Source organism: Schistocerca serialis, chromosome 3, assembly GCF_023864345.2.
Source record: "Schistocerca serialis cubense isolate TAMUIC-IGC-003099 chromosome 3, iqSchSeri2.2, whole genome shotgun sequence".
Taxonomy (NCBI): Eukaryota; Metazoa; Arthropoda; class Insecta; order Orthoptera; family Acrididae; genus Schistocerca; species Schistocerca serialis.
The window spans coordinates 133,779,407-133,801,537 of record NC_064640.1 but is presented as its reverse complement, the minus strand read 5'-3'; the positions used below and the strand labels follow the sequence as shown (position 1 = coordinate 133,801,537).

At 40.0% G+C, this 22,131-nt stretch overlaps 1 protein-coding gene across 1 annotated transcript in view; it reads right to left on the bottom strand.

Moving 5' to 3' along the window:
- Positions 1 to 22,131, bottom strand: part of LOC126469832 (protein crumbs) — a 346,090-nt gene that overhangs the window by 219,254 nt on the left and 104,705 nt on the right. The window contains exons 4-5 of the mRNA XM_050097122.1: positions 8,521 to 8,646; positions 4,000 to 4,095 (exon numbers count right to left, since the gene is read on the bottom strand). Of these exons, the coding sequence (XP_049953079.1) occupies positions 4,000 to 4,095; positions 8,521 to 8,646 (222 nt within the window). The remainder of the gene's footprint in view (positions 1 to 3,999; positions 4,096 to 8,520; positions 8,647 to 22,131) is intronic.

Below are 22,131 nucleotides of genomic sequence, written 5' to 3'. Positions count from 1 at the left end.
AAAGGTAATGCAGATAACACAGAAAATTACCAGTCCATTTCCCTGCTTACACCATTCTCAAAAATAATATAAGCAATTATGAAAGACAGAGTAATGAATTACCTGAATAAACATCATCTTTTAAGCGAATCACAGTTTGGTTTCCGAAGTGGCTAAAATACAGTGTCAGCCATAGTAGAATTCTCACAAAGGTTGTCCTTGATGCTCTTGACAAAGATGAGTGTGTCACAGACATATTTTTGGATCTTTCTAAGGCCTTTGATACAGTTGACCACAAGATTCTATTAAATAAATTACAGGCATTAGGAATAAGAGGGTTAGCTAATGACTGGTTTCGATCATACCAAGCAGATGGGGTACAAAGAGAAGAGATAACACATACTTCAAATAGATCTAAACATTTAGTGAAATACTTATCAAAACCAAAATATATTAATATAGGGGTTCCACAAGATAGCATATTAGGACCAATACTATTCCTGATACACATCAATGACTTTCCCAGTGAGGTTACTCATGGTGAAAAAATTCTCTTCGCTGATGACTCCTTGCTTAGAAAGCAAATGAAGCTCTCAAGGAAGTTTATGACTGGTCAATAAGTAATAAAGTGCCATTGAACATAAAGAAAACTAATGCCATGAATTTCAGTTTGAAGAGGGAAAATGACAATGTTAAATTAAATGTAGATGGCACCTCTATAGACTGTGTAACAAATGCAAAATTTCTCGGAATGAATATTGATTCTCAGTTGAAGTAGTGTGAACACACAAAGGCACTTGCAAACAGAATGTCATCATTGTGTTATGCCCTTAGAATCCCATCATCAGTGTGTAACATGCAGTGTCTTTTAGTTACATACTATTCATACGTACACTCAATTCTTAGCTACGGCATTCTTTTTTGGGGAACATCTGCACAAAATATGAACACAATTTTCAAACTCAAGAAAAGAGGCATAAGAATCATAACCCAAAATGGTAGTCGAGCTCATTGTAAAGATCTGTTCAAAACACTGGGGATTTTAACTGCTCCATGCGAATACATTAACAGTCAGTTGTACACATAACATTGGTAATTACTGCACGAAAAGTTCTGTTCATGACTATGGAACAAGAGCCTGACTCAACCTACATTTGCCAAGAAAAAATAAACATAAAACTCAAAACAGCATTTTCTACCAAGGAATAAAACTGTACAATAAATTACCAAAAGAGATAAAAGAAATTGCAAAAATACACTTATTTAAAAAGGCAGCTAAAAAGTACCTGTTATGCAATACATTTCATACATTGAAGGATTGCTTACATAAAACAGAGTAGGGGTTTGGTAAAAAAAAGTTATACAAATAAATAAATAATAATAATGATTATAAAATATCCAACATTCCACATAACACCTTCACACTATGTTTTTTCCTTTTCTAGAAAAACTTACTCCCAAGCTACGCAATGGACAATACTAACACCTCTTCCTCTTTCTGAGCTCAACATCTCACTCATTATAGAGGGATGGTGACTCAATTTTTTCAGGATAGAAAATGGGAAGTTGTGGTAACGAAAATGGTCAAAAAAAATTGTTCAAATGGCTCTGAGCACTATGGGACTTAACATCTATGGTCATCAGTCCCCTAGAACTTAGAACTACTTAAACCTAACTAACCTAAGGACAGCACACAACACCCAGTCATCACGAGGCAGAGAAAATCCCTGACCCCGCCGGGAATCGAACCCGGGAACCCGGGTGCGGGAAGCGAGAATGCTACCACACGACCACGAGCTGCGGACAAAAATGGTCAGAGATCACGTGTGTGTGTGTGTGTGTATGTGTGTGTGTGTGTAGTGAATGAAATGTTATGAAACAATGTGTGTATAGCGTGTGCAGTGAGTGATGGTGAGATATGAGTGAGTGTGGCATTACATTATTTATTGTTATTTGTAAAAATGTATTGTATATCAGGAGTAAATCTAGTGACTGTGTCTTACTAGAAGCCTGTAAATGTACATGTATACGAATTAGCTTATTTTAAATTGGTCTAAACTTGTACATACTTTGACATGTCCTATATCCTTATAAAAAGAGATCTACAGATGAACAAAGCTGCTACTAGTACTGCCAACAGGATGGAAAGAAAGATGGAAGGAACTAATGGATCCAAAAGTTATGATAGTTTACGATACTTCTGTGTTTGTTTCCCGGCAGTACTAAAAATTTTGTCTCCTGGAGAAAGTACTGGCCAACATAATTTTACTCCTATTACATACCAACTCAACTTCAGGTTGCTAGTTATTTTTGTATAACAAATCTGTTTGTTGTTATCTAAAGATGACCAACTAATCTGAGAACCAGTTCATAAGTTAATGAAAAATATTTTTCAATGAAGTTTATGATAAAACAGCAACACACATCATATCATAATTCACCAATTAACAGTATACTGGAAGAAATTACATATAGGTTTTGATTTATCAAGCAATAAAGATAGAAAAAATTATTACTACCATATGGCAGCAGGTAAATACATGAACAAAAACTAAGAGAAACATATTTTTAAAACTGGGTGTTTCTTGGGTGTTTCCTTCATTCATACAAAAGGAAGAAAGTACTAGAAGAAGCAGAACTTATAGAATTCAATATAAAAACAACAGAGGCATTGTATGAAGAGCGTCATAACTCACGACAGCAAGGAGAAATGCATTTATTTTAATCATCATTACCTGTTTTTCCAGGTCCTATATGTACCACATATACAAGTTACCACTGTTGTGAAAAGAAATGAAATGTGTGAAAGCCCCTTCAACATATGGCAGCATGAAGTTCCTACCCAAGGAGTTGGCACTACATTTTCAATGGTGTGATGTAATGTAGCACAAACAACAATTAGTAATGATGATGAAAATAATAATTATTTCATGTGGCTCAATGGACTAGTACAAATCTTTCAATTGGACACCACTTCAGTGACTTTTGTATTCCTAACCTGTCCCAGTTACCCAACCTAGGGGGACCTACAGTTTAATGTAGAATCCAAACCACATGTCATTTCTGCTGACTCCTCACGTCATTGAGAGGTGAAGGCTGGGATTTGCTGCCACAACCTTTTGGCTTCCAGGCATGCACTTCTCTGCTGAACCATAAGGCCCAACACAGCAATTAGTGCAATTCTGCTTAGGTGTAGGAGAACCATAGTATTGTTTTACAGCAATTAGTGTATTTCTACTTAGATGCTGAAGAACTGCAGTACTGCTGCATGGAATTTCCCCCTAAACTGGTGTTGGTGGTGCAGACAATAATTTCTTCACACTGACTCTCTCACAACGAAGAACAATAGCTAATGACAATAGGATCACATACCTTCCCTCAACCCTGAAAATTTATTTATCTATAAGATAGGCAATATTTTAAGATACTAGAGGAGGAGGAAGAGGAGGAGGAGGAGGTGGGAGGTGTTTGTTTCTTTGTTTATCTGTTTGTTTGTTATTTCAGTAGAGAAACATTATCCCACAGCTAAGTTATTCCAAATCTTGTTTGTGTGTGTCTACTGCTCAACCATTCTTCATATTCAACTTATAGCTTTTCAGTTTTGTTTTATATGTGGTACATAACTACATGTCATAAAAATGAATATTTTCACTCAAACAGTGGAAACTCCAGATAGGAATATCAACAATGTAGGAAAAGACAGATTGCTACTTACCATAAAGAAGACACATTAAGTTGCAGACAGGCACAACTGACTGAGATGCTGGAGTTGGCAGTCATGTGTGAATGATGTGTGTTAACTTTTGTGTGTGTGTGTGTGTGTGTGTGTGTGTGTGTGTGTGTGTGTGTTTTACTGATGAAGGCTGTGACCAAAAAGCTTTATGTAAATGTATTTTAATTGTGCCTTTCAGCAATTTAACGTGTCTTCTTTATGGTAAGTAGCAATCCATCTTTTCCTACATTGTTGAACATTTCCACTGATAGCCATAGAAAATTAACAAAACTTCTGAATGCACATACCTGTACGCATAGGATCACAAATACAGCTGTAGTTTCCAAAATCATCTATCTGACACCTTCCACCATACTGACATGGGTTGCGATCACAAGGATGACCTGTAGAAAGTGTTTGTTTCAATACAGCACAGGGCAGATAAACATTAAACAAAGATAACCATTGTGTGTTGAAAACCGCAAATATTTTTCAAGAACCAATTCTCAAATATGTTAATTCACAAGGTAGCGTTTGAAAACTTGTAATGTGACTACACTGCCAACTTATGCACAGCTAACATAGTTTTACAATTGTTTTATCAAGTGTCTTCTTATATTTTTAGTTTTGTCTATCATTTTTACTGATTCTACACAATTACTGTAAGTTTATTGTTTTATTGTTTTTCTATATGGAAGTATCAGTAGAAAAGTTACATCATAGAAATTGCAATTGTCAAAAAACAGTGTGTAATCTCACCCTAGTTACACAGATAATTTGTAAAATCTTTGAATGTATCCAGACACCCGTTAAGTGTAGGCTCACTGCACATTAGCATGCAAGTGCGAAAACTTCAGTATCTAGCAGTCAGTAGTAATGTGTGTTGTGTATAAGGCAAGAAGAAATGTTAAAGCGGACAAAATTTGGCTGCTTTCTGCTCAAGACTATGATTATTATTCTCAGATGGATGTTCTGTAATAAGTAGAGCTGTTGGAATAATAATTACACGTAAAAAGGTGTGGAAGAAAGAGCACTGTGCAAATGGTTCATGAGCTGTGGAAAATGCACCTACTAATTGGGCATGAATCTCATATTATCTATCACAACAAGCAAGCACTGATATTTGTTTAAATTTATTTTTGTAATAGGATGAAGATCGTGTTTTTTTCTAAAACTGAACAATTTATACTGTAACAAGTTCAATGTGTGTCTGAACAACTCTGTTATCCAAGTTCTAGTGGGTATCTTTTTGTGTGTAAACATATTCCACTGAAAATTTGTTTGTTAACGATGCAGAGAAATTACCAGCGCTGCTTCACAGCTGTTAAATTTAGTGAGCACTGCAAAAGTTTCCAACTTTCATTGAACTGTTTGGACTGATTAGTTTTAAATTTCCCTTAAGGGTAGTGAAAGAAAAAAAAAAAAGACTTTTGTAAATGTTATGCAGAAACTTAATTACATTTGCAATTTGATCTAGATATAACCTTTACAAGCACAATACTTTCACAATAAGATGACCAAGATGACAAAACAACTGAACTGTTAATTTTTATGCTTTTATAATTCAGATTATTTTCAGGTAAAATTTACACAAATGTCAGTTTTACATTATGTAAGAGCAAGAACAAGGTGGTTTTAATATTCAAGGACAATTATAGCCAAAATCTCACACAGCACACATGCGCTGTACCTTAGATAGCTTTTGTTGGCTAATTTGAGGCTGTTCCCCTGCTTGATAGAATGCAAGTGTACTATATCAACTTGTTCCTCTTGACTTCACCTACAGCACTGTGGTACGTTGTAAACAATCATAGCTTATACCCTGTATGATGGTAGCAAATGGACAGTTTCTGCTTTCTGAAATTTCACTTAAAATTCATTCAGATTGAAACAGCTTTAACTTTTCAATTCAGAGTTTCCATAGCATTTTGTAAAACATAGGACTTTCAGGTGGATTGTCTAATGGTAAGTACTAGCTTCTGTCATAGCATGTGTGTACTGTACTGCCACAATACTGTGATGATGTTAAAGAATGCTTCACAGATATATAAAAATGTAATGGTCATTTTTGAGTGTGCCATTATGTCTGCAAATATTGATTGTCTTGCTACAGATTTACAAGTGGTGAATACATCACAGCTTACGCATACTGTAACTGTTTCATTGGGTAACTTGTTAAATATTGTGATAAAGTGGGGAAAAACTGCAAATATTTCATACATTGATGGCAAAAAAATTGCAACAACAAGAAGGAGTTGTTTGACATAAATGGAAGTTGGTAGGCATGTTTCTACATATGAAAGATGAATTTCATGCCAGTCACCTGAGAGAGGTGTTAGTAGCACCACTATGAGGATGCAATTCAATTTTGGTTTAAATACATGCTGTAATGGTTGTGAGTGTTAGTTACCTTTGAGACTGGACATTGTGAGTTGATGTTAGTTAACAATACCTTCAAGGCGACAAAGATGCCATTATAAACAGCTCACTGAATTTCAGCAAGGTTGTGTAATAGGGCTATGAGAGGCTGGATGTTCCTTCTGAGATATTGTGTAAAGACTTCAGAGAAATGTAGCCGCTGTACATGATTGCTGGCAGCGATGGTGACAAGAATGTATGGTCGCAAAAAGACCAGGCTCCAGATTAACACATGGGACTACCAAGAGGGAAGACCATCGTGTTCAGCTTATGACTCTGGCACATCGTACTGCATCAGCAGGAGCAATTTCAGCAGCAGTTGGCAATACAGTGATGCAATGAACTGTTACAAATCATTTCTGAGCCAGACAAGCGTGCATTCCACTGACCCCAAACCATCGCCATCTACAACTCCAGTGGTGTCAAGCAAGAGGGCAGGGTGGAGGTCTGTTGTGTTTTCTGACAAAAGCCAGTTCTGTCTCTGTGACATTGATGGCCACGTGTTGGTTAGGAGGAAGCCAGTTGAGAACCCACAACCAACCTGTCTCTGTGTTACACACACTGGACCTACACCTGGAGTTATGGTCTGGGATGTGGTTTCATATGACAGCAGGAGTACTCTCGTGGTTACCCTGCACACCCTGGCTGCAAATTTATATGTCAATCTGGTGATTCGACCTGCTGCGCTGCCATTCATGAGCAGTAATCCAGAAGCTGTTTTCCCACACGATAATGCCTTCCCACTTCCTGCTATTTTAACCCAACAAGCTCTAAAGAGTGTCGACATGTTGCCTTTGCCTGCTCGATCACCAGATCTCTCTCTAGTCAAGCACATATGGAAGATCATCGGTCAAGAACTCCAGCATCATCACAACCAGCTATTACCAGTCCCAGTACTGAGCGATCAAGTAAACAGGCATGGAACCCCATCCAACAAACTGACATTCAGCACCTGTAAAACACAATGCTTGCATGTTTGTATGTTAGCGTTCAACATTCAGGCAATTTCACTGGTTATTAATGTACCAGCATTTCACATTTGCAATGGCTTATCTTGCTTGTACATTAACTTGTGATCTTGCAACATTAATCAGTTAAATGTTTCCTAGATGAATGTATTCCCAAAATTTCATTACTCTACATTAATAATTTTTTGGTATTGCAATTTTTTTTCCATCAGTGTATTTAAAATTTTGTTTGCTGACTATATAAATAAAATGAAACAACTAAATCAAATAAAAAAAGTCACACAGTTCTAACAGCACAGAAAGTTTGAATAGTAATCTCAACAAATTTAACTTGAAATAGGGATTTCGTTGCGTGGAAGTAATTGAAGGTGGCACAGATGTGCATTTTCATGCTTCTAGCACATTAACCCCTTCACTACTGTCAAATTCTGTAGAAGTCGGGAGCGAATGTGCTGCTCAGCTGGTGGAATGCTGCTGCACTCGAGTGCAGCCTGCGCCGCCAAGCTGGTGAACTGCTGTAGCAGTTCCACCTCGTAACATACTTCTCCGCTTCACTACACGCGACTTGTGTGGAAGTTTGTCCTATGAATCATCCAGTGGCTTTGTTCAACGTCTGTAGTTAACAACAGAGTCACTATATGACAGTTGCATTCAGTTTCAAAGCTTTGGTTTTGCTTGAGTTGCTCTGCTCATTTGCCGCCTTGTTTCTAATCTAAAGTGATGTGTTGTTAACTTCATTTGGTTTCTAGTAGAAGTGATACGGCAGATAAGCTATATACTGTGGAGGAATCTCTCTCTCTCTCGCATACTGGGTAGTGACTTTGAAGATGAAAGCGAATCATCATCTGAATCAGACCATGAACATGAAAGCGAATCATCATCCGAATCAGACGATGAACATGAAACATGTAGCGGCTTCTACGTCACGTACACGTGCTGCTCCATACTTGTATGTCACTGCAAGAGTTGGACTCCACAATTGGTCAAGGCTGAAACCATTGTCACTGAAGGTAAAAAGAATGTTCCTCCCACTCCTGCTCATTTGTTTATCGTATCAAACAGAATGTTGTCAAGGAGATGATATGTTACATGGATCAGATGATCCCCAACAGAGGTAAATATGTTATCGTTCAACTGGAAATTGCTTCTACACATACCTTGTTACACCTGACAAAAATGTGTGCCTCTACACACAAACAGTACCACAATGCAGTACAGTTTCATCAAGGAAATGGTAAATGAAAGCTTACACATACTGTTACACCGATAATTTTTAAATTACTTGGAACTACACATTTTCAGCTGAAAGTGTCTATCAAATTATGTCTTAAAACTATCACAAAACCTCACAAATGCAGGATAAATGGTTAAAATTATCACAGGGACATAGACTATTTGAACTAACGCATTTAACAAATCCATTAGCGCCTTATAGTGGCTCACCAAGGTCCAGTTCACAGTTGTTTCCTGAATATCGGGCATTACAGCGACATTCGTAACTATCATCCAGTGGTATGCATTCACCCCGCATCCTGCAAGGATCACCAGCACAAGAATCTGGCTTGTAACCTGTAAAAATCAAGATTTGTCATGTTATAGTCAACAAAAGAAATCCATTGCTGTCAATTTTTGCATACTGAACACCAGTTTACAATATCTAGTTTTAATTTTTTTCTGTACTGAATACAATTTTACAATATCTGTGATTTCTTGTGCAAAAATATCTGAACAAAAAGGAGTAGGGTTCACCCAAATACTACAAACTTCATCAGTCTTGTTTGTATCCCCATCAATGAATCAGCACCCCAGTTATTCGAAAAGTTGTTACTTTTACTCCTTAAACCATTTATATCCCACCAAGGAATTTCCATTGCCATATTTGTATCACTACTTGGCTCCTCTCTCTCCTTTACTTTGTGCTGTCCATTCTTTGTTACTGTCTCATATTTTACATCTCTTTTATCTCTCTCTTATTGTCCATCCATATCCTCCTCTACATTTTTATTCTCAACTTTCTTGTGCACACATATTACCAGCCCCAATCAGTATGGTCACACTGAACTTTTGCAGCATCCTGTAGCACCATTCAAGACCACTTTGACTGCAGTGCATGCTATCCAATTACCTACCTAATTGCCAGATCACAGTTTGACATTACTTTAGTGGCAAATTATCTCATTTTATCTCCAAATTTTTCTTCCACACATTGCTCCAATCATGATATTTACAAAGCAAGGCAATGCGAAACACACACCAATTTAATCATCTTCCCTACAGACCGAGGCTTCACCATTGCTGCAACAAATTATAGGGCTCCCCTGACAGAAGACATCAGCCAACTGTCCGACTACTCAACCTACAAGCCCTGTCATAGCTACGTCAAGGTCCACCCCAGAGTGGCTTCACCAAAACCATCTCCCTAAGTCTACCCAGTTACCCTCTCCACAGCCACTTTCTATATGCTTATCACAATCCATCGACCTAGCAATCTTTGATTGCTCTCACTGCAGCTAGTTACTGTGCTCCCACCAAAAGAATCTTGGCTCTTGTTGACAAATACTTCTGACCTACTGCCCACAGCCAAGCTTCCCATATTAGACACAAACCACTTCCTTCACCAACTCTCAACAATCCATAACTCATTACCACCTGGAACCCTGCTCCTCACTGTTGAAAGCACCTCTCTCTACACCAACATCCTCCTTGTCTCTGGCCTTGTCACAATCAAACACTTCCTCTTTCAATATCCTATCAATTTCACAACCACCACCTCATTCCTTACAAAAACCATATCTTTAAACACAGCTGGTGCTCCTTTCATGAGAAGATATACAAACAAATCCATGGCACCTACATGACATCCTGTAATGCCAACCTGTTTACGGGCCATCTACAGGAGATCTACACTGTCACCCAAAATCCCAAACCTCTTCTCTGGATCATTATCTGTACCCAAGCTGGGACATCTTATCATCATTCCTCCACAGAATTAACACCTTCCCTCCAATGTGATTCACTTGGTCCTTCTCAGCCCTATGTGCCACCTTCCTGGACATTGATTTCCATCTTTCCAATGACCCCATACAAACTTCTCCCCATATCAAGCCCACTAACCATCAACGGTGCCTGCACTCTGATAGCTGCCATCCCTTCCATGTTAAGAAGTATCTCCTAAATAGACTGGCCGCTCATGGACATCACTTCTGCGGTGACAAGCAATGCTTTGCACCCGTAAGCTGAAGACCTTACAAATTAAAGGCTTTACAGACAGGAATTCCCTCCCTCTTTCATAAGAGCTGTAAAGGGAAAAGTTATACTGGGTCTTGGAAACAGCAATGGAGTGCCATGATGGTAATCAGGCCATACTGGAGTCAGCCAGGTGTCAGGGTGCAATCCTCATGCTGAGTGGAGCAAAACCTCTTCCATGTCACAATCTTCCATGTGGCAAAACTGAGCCAGGCATCAGGAAGAACTACCACCTAACCCATTACTGGTTATGACAACTGGTCACTGCTTTTATTTCAGATAATTCGGCATGCACACGAACACCATGATTCCCAATAAATCAGCAATCAGCATCAGCATTTAAGCTCGTCCAAACCGGCCCATCAGCGCTTCACCACCTGTGCAGTTGTGCAACATTGAGCTTGTGCTGGTCAGCACTGTGGTGATGACACAGATGCTTCTATCATCGCCAGGACACAAACTACTGGCTGCCACCTAAGGATGTGGGTGCTGGGCAGCCCCACACTTTGCCACTGTCCCGGGAGTATAACATGAGAGTCCAGCCATCCTCACCAGGGTACCAACAGAGCAACCCTATATTCTAGACACTGGAGCATGATGCAGCTTGATGTCCTCACAGCAACTGTTGCCGGCTACCCCGCCTCTGACTCGGGAATCTGAGAATAAAGGGGCGTACGGTCAGCAGTCGGGAGCTGTCACACTGGGAAATGTCACGATATTCACCTTGCCCCCATCATTACTTGCAGCCCTAAGCCAATGACTGTAAAAACAAGCTGCAATACACAAGTTGTTATACACATGACCAAGCCTTCTTCAACTGAACACCCTACCCTCATTTACAAAGAATCCTAGTCACCCTGTTTATATCTCATGTCAGAAGGATTGCTGTACTTAAAGATGAAGATGGACAACCAGGATACAGCAGCCAGAACCACAGATCTTCTGCAGCAGAGACATCCTACAAGACCATACAAGCCGAGATTAAAGTTTTTTTGGGCCTGTATGATTTATTACCCTATCCTTTCTTTTTATTTCATTTTATGTATACTGTATTGGTACTTGTAGTAAGTAGGCAATATGGAGAAGAAAGCTTTGGCTCAGGAAGCTTTTCAGCATCTGATAAATCAAGTATTTCACTTATACGCACAACTGGGGTAACTAAGGGACGAAAGAACGGAATGTTCACTTCCAAGTACACCTATTCGGGACACCAAAAGCACTGCAATGGTAACCCCATTATCAGAAAAATCAGTGGAGGATGTCTTTTGTATTCTTTGAAAATATGGAAACAGCTGTCAGGTTGGTAAATTGGAGTAATAAGCTTGTGCAGGGCATATGTAGCGTAACTGCAGAGAACAGTAGTGTCAGATATGTAAATATTTCGAGCATTCTGAGCGAAGTTGTAAGAACATAAATTTCCAGAGACACGGAAGGTGGTCAGACGGTGGACGTCCTATCCTGGCAGTTGTGGCAAGTAATGGTATACTTAGTAAAGTAGAATTAATCTGCCACACTGGGCATTAAACAGTGTAGGTGGGGGATGCATAGACTCAGTCCAATGATATAAGTTTTGAAGTGGGGGAAGGTAACTTCTGGGCTGATGTAAGAAAAGGTTTTGAGAAGAATACACAGGGTAGTTTAATCCTCCTGAACCACCACTTGCCACACCACTAACTCAGTATCACATTCTCACTGGATATGAAGCACCTAGTTCCTCAACACGAACAGCCTGCAGACCCCATAAGTCAACAACTTCAATACAGGATCACAGTAGCCCATGGTCAGTATCCATTGTCACTGTGCCCAAAAAATCATTAGATAGCAGGAAAGCTTATCAATTCTGTTGCAAATACTGTTACTTAAACCAGATAACAGTATCAAATACCTACCCAATGCCAAATATAACACAAACCTTAGGTAATCGGAGCCAGTGTCAGTATTTCATACCGACCTGTGAAGTGGGTATCACCAATTACATATAGTGCCTGAAGATCATTCAAAGACAGCATTCTCAACTCCATCTAGTCATTATCAATATCATCACATGCCTTTTTGCTGAAAAACACTCCAGCTACTTTCCAGCGACTATTAGACAATGTCTTGTGAGAATTAAAACTGAAGCAATGCATTATCTATTTAGACGATATACCTGTCTTCTACAAAGATATCCAAAGTTTTTCATCTTCTACATGCAGTGTGGTTCACCCTCAGCCTGGAAAAGTGCCATTTTGTTTTACAAGAAGTCCGTTACTTGGCCCACATTTTAGGCTCAAATGGGGTCCACACTGATCGTTGGCTTACTGATGTCATAAAAAAATTTCTGACACCCACTACAATACGGGGTCTGCAATCATATCCAGGCCTTGCCAATTTCACCAAAAATTCATTCCAAAATGCACTGAAATTGTGAGACCATTCACACAATTGTTAAGGGAAGGTATAAAGTTTCATTGCTCACCAGATAATGAAGCAGCATTCCTAAAACTAAAAGATTTACTAATGTATAGTCAGTTCTTGCCTATCCAGATTACCAGAAACAGTCTATACTGTTGTATGACTTCTGCAATTTTGCCTTAGGTTGCATTTTGAGTCAGGACATAGGCACCAATGCAGGCCCACGATTCGATTCTAGCAGGACACACTGGTCAACATGCACCAGAACACAGAGTAGCACAAAATTACTGGTGGGTAACACACAGACAAGACGTCTATCATTACGTCAAAAATGAGTACAATGGGCAAAGCTTATTCACCAAAGGATTATGTCACAATGTTTACCAGTAGAAAGATAAACTATTCCAAATTATTGGGATGGATGTTCTCAGGCCACCTGTGCAAACACCAGAAGGTACCCATTATGTATTAACAACAATCAATCATTTTTCATGTTTTGCTTCTGTGAGAGCCCTACCCAAGTAGCAGGCAGAAACAGTAGCACATGCAATGGTGAACCATTGGATACTAAAATTCAAAACACCTGAAACAATAATAACTGACCAAGGCACAAATTTTATGTCTAATTTAATGAAGCACTTATGTTGGTTACCACACATTACAAAAGCTCAGACCGTTCTTTATATCCACTGGCAAACAGTTGAAAAGAGAGGATTCATCATATGATTGGAAAAATGTTAAATCACAGCACAATAACTGGGACACTCTACTTGCATATGTCACAGGAGCATATAATTTGAATATCCACAAAAGCACAGGGCTATCCCCTTACGAGGTAGTTTTCGGCCACAAGATGCCTCCTCTTTTCAGTTATGTAAGCCTCCCCCAGGAAGTAATATTTTGTCAGTGATAAAATTTCTCTAAAAAGTTCAAAACTGTTTAGTGACAGGTGAAAAAGATGAACACCAAAGTTCTGGAACAACACGACAGAATCCATAATAAGAAAGCAGTATCATGTAAGCCAATGGGTTACAATCACCAATTCATATGTACCAAAAGGAAAGACAAGACAGTATGTGATATGTTATCAGCAGCCCTTTCATGTGCACAGAAATGATGTCATCTGTTAACATCAAACTGCAACTTTCAACTTGCCACATGACTGTTCCTATAAGTAATATTCATCCTTTTAATGGAATTTAAGAGGTGAAGTTTCCATTGTCAGCAGTGTCTTCAGAAGTGGGGAGGGGAGAATCAAGGAAAAGGTAAGGCAGGGAGAACTTAGGCAAGAGGAACAAAACAATTCTACAGTTATCCCAACAGGCACTTAAGCCACAAGCAAGAATAAAATAACAACAGGATTTCCACTTCCTTTAGGGCACATGGTTCTACACAGGACAAAAAGAATCAGTTCCAGCACCAAGCATAGGGCTCTGGATCAAAGGGAAAAGGAACACGAGAAGCTTCATCATACCAAGTCTACAGGGCTATTACAAATGATTGAAGCGATTTCATAAATTCACTGTAGCTCCATTCATTGACATATGGTCACGACACACTACAGATACGTAGAAAAACTCAAAGTTTTGTTTGGCTGAAGCCGCACTTCAGGTTTCTGCCGCCAGAGCGCTCGAGAGCGCAGTGAGACAAAATGGCGACAGGAGCCGAGAAAGCGTATGTCGTGCATGAAATGCACTCACATCAGTCAGTCATAACAGTGCAACGACACTTAAGGACGAAGTTCAACAAAGATCCACCAACTGCTAACTCCATTTGGCAATGGTATGCGCAGTTTAAAGCTTCTGGATGCCTCTGTAAGAGGAAATCAACGGGTCGGCCTGCAGTGAGCGAAGAAACGGTTGAACGCGTGCGGGCAAGTTTCATGCGTAGCCCGCGGAAGTTGACGAATAAAGCAAGCAGGGAGATAAACGTACCACAGCCGACGGTTTGGAAAATCTTACGGAAAAGGCTAAAGCAGAAGCCATACCGTTTACAATTGCTACAAGCCCAGACACCTGATGACAAAGTCAAACGCTTTGAATTTTCGGCACGGTCAACAGCTCATGGAAGAGGATGCGTTCAGTGCGAAACTTGTTTTCAGTGATGAAGCAACATTTTTTCTTAATGGTGAAGTGAACAGACACAATGTGCGAATCTGGGCGGTAGAGAATCCTCACGCATTCGTGCAGCAAATTCGCAATTCACCAAAAGTTAACGTGTTTTGTGCAATCTCACAGTTTAAAGTTTACAGCCACTTTTTCTTCTGCGAAAAAAACGTTACAGGACATGTGCATCTGGACATGCTGGAAAATTGGCTCATGCCACAACTGGAGACCGACAGCGCCGACTTCATCTTTCAACAGGATGGTGCTCCACCGCACTTCCATCATGATGTTTGGCATTTCTTGAACAGGAGATTGGAAAACCGATGGATCGGTCGTGGTGGAGATCATGATCAGCAATTCATGTCATGGCTTCCACGCTCTCCCGACTTAACCCCATGCGATTTCTTTCTGTGGGGTTATGTGAAAGATTCAGTGTTTAAACCTCCTCTACCAAGAAACGTGCCAGAACTGCGAGCTCGCATCAACGATGCTTTCGAACTCATTGATGGGGACATGCTGCGCCGAGTGTGGGAGGAACTTGACTATCGGCTTGATGTCTGCCGAATCACTAAAGGGGCACATATCGAACATTTGTGAATGCCTAAAAAAACTTTTTGAGTTTTTGTATGTGTGTGCAAAGCATTGTGAAAATATCTCAAATAATAAAGTTATTGTAGCACTGTGAAATCGCTTCAATCATTTGTAATAACCCTGTACTATGCTCATGCAGGGTATGTTCTCTAAAAGGTGGTGCATTGTTCACAAGACAACTGGACGTGATAATGTCAAATCACCAAGGGACCATAAGATTAGATTGCAATATTTGGGCACTAGAGAGTGAAATTCGAATGTTAGAAGACATTTGGCAAATTACAACTCATGATAAATAACCAGGCAAGGTTCAATGACACACAGGAAGAGTATCAGCTCCTGCGGTCAGCTTTTGTACAACCACTAGCACAGCTATGACAACACTATGGAGCTAGTTCAGCAAGTGTGATGAAAAAGAGGCTGGCAACATTCACACACTCGAATTATGAAAAGAGCTGATACAGTTGATACAGAAACATAAAATATTAATAAAGTATGAAACTTCCTGGCAGATTAAAGCTGTGTGCCAGACCGAGACTCGAACTCGGGACATTTGCCTTTCGCGGGCAAGTGCTCTACCATCTGAGCTACCCAAGCATGACTTACGACCCGTCCTCACAGCGATAATTCTGCCAGTGCCTTGTCTTCTACCTTCCAAATTTCACAGAAGCCCTCCTGCGAACCTTGCAGAACTAGCACACCTGGAAGAAAGGATATTGCGCAGACATGGCTTTGGACAGCCTGGGGGATGTTCCAGAACAAAATTTTTCACTCTGCAGCAGAGTGTGTGCTGATAATTAACTTCCTGGCAGATTAAAACTGTGTTCCGGACCAAGACTCGAACTCGGGACATTTGCCTTTCGCGGGCAAGTGTTCTACCATCTGAGCTACCCAAGCACGACTCATGACCCATTCTCACAGCGTTAATTCTGCCAATACCTCGTCTCCTACCCTACTGGCGAAATTAATGCTATGAGGACAGATCGTGAGTCGTGCTTGGGTAGCTCAGATGGTAGGGCAATTGCTCCCAAAAGGCAAATAAGTTTCATATCAGTGTACACTCCGCTGCAGAGTGAAAAATTTCATTCTGGATTAATGAAGTATTACAATAATATTACAATATATTTTATATTTTGTTTTCAAAATTAACAGTCATTTTTTTCAGTTATTTCTTTTACAATGTTTCAAATGAGCACAAGTCACTGTCTGCGCCTGATAGGTTGTTTTCAGAGCACCAATGTAAGCCACTGGGCCGATCAGTCCGATATTGTTCCCAGCTTGGCACATGTGGCAAAGGTTAGAACATTTTATTTCACTTCCAACTTGAGCATAGCTGCTCTAATTTCTGAACATTGCTTTTTAGGAATATAATTTTGTGTAAGTAACCTTTGTACATCATGAAAATTGTCATCTTGGTTAATGTGTTTTTTGTCATACTTAATTTTTGATGTATTATTTTATAGGATTTATCAAAATTTCATTTTGATGAAGACACCCGTAGTAGATGTCGAAACCTATGTCACTGTACCTAGTTATGTGCAACCAGTTCGCTGTACAATCCTATGCTGAAACTACTATACAGTTGCTGAGTAACAGCCATGTTTAACACTGTAACATTACTACAAGTATAGGCAGATGTAAATGGCAACCGGAAAACAGTGGATTTGCACACTACCCAGCTCACCCGCCTGGAAAACGACAGCTGCATGCCTTTGCTGCAATGCTAATGTTCCACATTCAGGCAGCAGCAGATACAACTAATCACAAATTGGGCATACTTAGGGATGATCTGGATAACACTGACATTCAATTAATGATTGCAAAATTACTCCACAGTCTTGCCAGTAGTATTACTGATGCACGCATAAAGACCACAGAACTACAGTACGCCTTGTTACACACTGCTAACGGGCATTTAACACCAATACTGCTACCACCAGATCAATTCCTGGAAGGATTATGGAAAATCCAAACAGAATTACCTGTACCATTAGAATTACTAAAAGCAGTAAGGGAAAAATTTTAATCACTATACTACCATATGACCACCATTACCAGTTCACAAGTGGGCTCCCACTTGAAAATACAAATTCAAATATCATTAACTTGTAAGTACTTTAGATTTGAGTGTTACAATCTTCATGCATACCCCATGGTATAGAAAGTTTTAAAACGAATTTGTACAGTTAATAGTGCACAAAATGCTACTGGTGGCACTGAAAAGGCAGTCACATATCCTGCTATCCATGCAGGAATTACTACACTGCTGCGCCATGCCAATCACCATCTGTCCTGCGAAACAGATACATTCCATTCCTAAGTCATGTGAGTTTATCTTGTTTCACCTTCAAGAATCTGTGACAGAGTGCAAAAAGAAATAATTACAGACAAAACAGAATTTTTAGAAGACTTGGCTTCAACTGGTTATGCTCTGTAGCAAACTGAACAGTCATTATTTGTACTTGTTATGAGCAAGGTCAACAAAGTGGGACACAGCAAACAGAACTAAAAGGTCAGGAGTTGTAAATCAAGGGAACACAATGTGACATATCCGGACACCGTAACAGAAACCATAACCTTGAATATAAAACACACCTTGATTTATGTGCCCAATCAAACCCTCAAAATTGTACCCATGGAAAATCTAACTTAAATAAATCACACATACGAGGCGATTCTGCTTTGTTCCCTAGATCTGGTGCTAGTTGTGCAAAATGGCCACAAATCAATGAAACATCTTTTAGATCATGTACAAAAGTACCATAATGAACATCAGAAATGACTAATTGTTATAGGAACCTTCAACATCAGCTGCATGTAAGATTTTTGCAATAGTAAGAACCTTATACTACTAACTCCAACAAGAAGCAGCTCAAATCCCGTTCTACCAACCTTCAATCTATGGATTCAAACCAGTCATAACAGCACCTACAAGAAGCAAAGTAAACCAGGAACACGGGCCTCCATGTACAGCCACGTGCTAGTGGAGTCAGACAGGAAGTGTACATAGTGCAAATGACAAAGGTGACACTATGGGTGTCATTACATAAACCAGCTGTGCAGTTTCCGTGCCAGCAGCACGTATTCGACGATGGCATATATGCTACTGCCGCAAGTGATGCCCCGCTGCGTCACAGTGGTAGATGCCCACCACAATGAGATGCCCAATCTGTGAAGGCAGAAGACTGCTAATGTGCACAGGGAGTGACCCACTGCCCCCTGGTCAGGAGTTGGCTGTGCTGCTGGTGTTGACTTGGGATGGCCAGTCGCACCATGGTACTAAGTCCAGGGAGAGAATTAAAGCATAGAACTGTTGCCCTGCCATGGCCTTGAACTGGGGACTTCTACTGGCAGGTCCATGTGGAGACCACGTCCGGCACATACTCATCTGCCTGGTAGGGCTGCGTGACTAAGAATAATTTTGTTACAAAACTGCCAAGTACTTGTAGACGGCAGCAGCATGCTTGTTATGCATAGGTGACACTGCCAGTCACTTAGCCTAAAACACCACTGCCACTATTAGTGTGGAAATCGACCTTGCCGCTTGCTGCACGAGTTTGTGTAGTACTGCTGAGAACGCTGTCTAACTTGCTAACCTGCCTCACTACATTGTGCCTTGTTGAATTATTACAGTGACAACATAAAGAGCTTGGTATATATGGTTGGTATGCTACATTCCCCCCACCCCTCTATGAACAAGCACCCATCTCTCGAGTCAAACTTAAATCCAGTTCCTTATTATACTACATGTTCATACAAAATACAGAGAGTCTATATGTGTTAGCCACTGCATCCAGTCTTTCTTACTATGCTGCTTATTGCTACTTTCTTACGAGTCTATTTATCACATCTGTTTTGCACTTCTGGCAGTTTAACTTTCACAGCTTGCCTCATTGTTTCCTTTCCTCTTAATGCTAAATTTACATCCTTTCTGCATTCACACTACAATGCTACACTCCACATTCACATTAAAATGTTTCTCTCTCTCTCTCTCTCTCTCTCTCTCTCTCTCTCTCTCTCTCTCGCTCTAGGGATCCAGTCTATTGTAATCCGGACTACTGGTCATTTATGCTAATGGTCGGCTCCCTGCCACAAAAGAATAAAGCTACACACAGCAGAGTTAAAGCCACTGTGGAACTTGGTATTGAAGCACCCAAAATCATTGTCGCACGTCGTTGTCATCATCCTCCTCTGAACTGCTCTTACACACTGCGTTAATTGCTTGGCTGAACTGCACCCTTCCTGTGTGGCAATGAATCGATCCAGGAAATGTATCGAGTCAGATTCTAGAGATTGATTTTTAAATGTTATATTGATGCTGGCAATAATTCCAAAGGTATATCCGGTCAATACAATTGTGGGTGTGAGATGCTCACTTGCTTGATTCCTGTAATTGTGGCTCGTACAAGGAAGATTGGCCTTGTTATGTTGTCCCAATGATTAATAACCCACTTCCCCTAAGTTCAATCCATCTGGCCTCCGTGAGCTTCACCTGCTTGTAACAGTTCACCACTATCACCATGTCATAATAAGTGGAGTAAATCCAATGAAAACCCCCGCTAGCTGGAAATGCAGTCTGGTTTTCAGACACTCTAGTCCCCCTACGTCTGGCTAAGAACAATTTTACCGTGCATATGGTATGGCTGGTTTGTATTATCCTGGTCAGACACACTGCGACCTTGACACTGTTGCAGTTCCTTCTCCATCATTATTACATGCCTGCTACCATCTTCCAAAATTGATAATATCCGGTGGAAGCTGCATAAACTTTCCAAGAACTCCTCACTTCACTGGGTATGTCCACATCTTCCTATTAACGGAAATCAAACTAGAATATACAACCGTATTCAGTCAGTTTTTACTTCTACTGATGCTATGTGGTGGTACAAGGGTAGGTTTTGCCTACTAGGTTCCATAGTTAGAATTAACTCTTATGGTAGATTGTTCCACAATTTCTGTAACAAGTATCATTCATGTGACAAAAGATTAACACTCAGTTGTCCATGCAATGCATAATTTAGGGCTTCTTGCACTACATCTATATCAGCACTCTGCAATACACTGTATGGTGCATGGCAGAGGGTACCCCAGACCACTATTAGTCATTTCTTTTCCTGTTCAACTTGCAAATAGAGAGAGGGAGGAAAAACGACTGGCTATATGCCTCCACATGAGCCTAATTTCTCTTTGTAGTCCTTACATGCAATGTATGTTGGAGGCAGTAGAATCGTTCTGCAGTTAGCTTCAAATGTCACTTCTCTTAATTTTCTCAATAGTGTTTCTTGAAAATAATGTCCCCATCCCTCCAGGGATTCCCATTTGAGTTTCCGATTGTTCAAACATACCAGTAACAAATCTAGCAGCCCACCTTTAAATTGATTTGATGTCTTCCTGCAATCCATCCCAGTATGGATCACAAACACTCAAGCAGTAATCAAGAGTAGGTCACACTAGTCTCCTATATGCAGTCTCCCTTATAGATGAACCACACTTTCCCTAAATTCTCCCAATAAACTGAATTTGACCATTTGCCTTCCCTATCACACTTCTCACATGCTTGTTCCATTTCACATTGCTTTGCAACATTATGCTCAGATATTTAATGATGTGACTGTGTTAAGCAAGACACTAATAATATTGTATCTGATTACAGGTTTGTTTTTCCCGCTCATCTTCACTGACTTTCATTTTTCTACATTTAGAGCCAGCTGCCATTCATCACACCAACTAGAAATTTTGTCTGTCATCTTGTATCCTCCTACAGTCACTCAACTTTTGACGCCATACCGCACGCCACAGCATCATCAGCAAACAACCACAGATTGCTGCCCACACTGTGTACCAAATTATTTAAGTATACATAGAATAATAGCGCTCCTATCACACTTCCCTAGGATACTGGTGATGATATCCTTGTGTCTGATGAACACTCACCATTGAGGAAAACATACATGGTTCGACAGCTTAAGAAGTCTTTGAGCCACTCCAATATCTGTGAACTTATTCCATATACTTTTACTTTAACAGCCTGCAATGGGACACTGTGTCAAACGCCTTCCGGAAATCTAGAAATGTGGAATCTGCCTGCTGTCCTTCATCCATAGTTCGCAGTATATAATGTGAGGAAAGGGCAAGCTGAGTTTTGCACGAGTGGTGCTTTCTAAAACCAAGCTGATTCATGGACATAAGGTTCTTGGTCTCCAGAAAATTCAAAACATTTGAAGTGGGAATATGTTCAAGGATTCTGCAGCAAACTGATGTTAAGGATATTGGTCTGTAATTTTGTGGGTTCACATTATTTTGCCTTTCTTATATACAGGAGTTATATGTGCTTTCTTTCAGTCACTCAGGACTTTGCACTGGGCAAGAGATTCACAATAAATGCAAGCTAGGTGAAGGGCCAAGGCTGTAAAGTACTCTTTGAAAAACCGAATTAGGAGTCCATCTGGACCTGGTTCGTCTTCAAACTCTTTCAGCTGTTTCTTTGAGCCACGGATGCTTATTACTATGTCATCCAAACAGGAGTCTGTTTCATTGTCAAACTACGGTATGTTTGAACGATTCTCCAGCACGAATGATTTGTAAAATGTGAAATTTAAAACTTTGGCTTTTGTTTTGCTATCTTCGACTGCCACACCAGACTGTTCAACAAGTGATTGGATGGAAGCCTTAGATCCACTCTGCAATTTTACATAGGACCAGTACTTTCTCAGGTTCT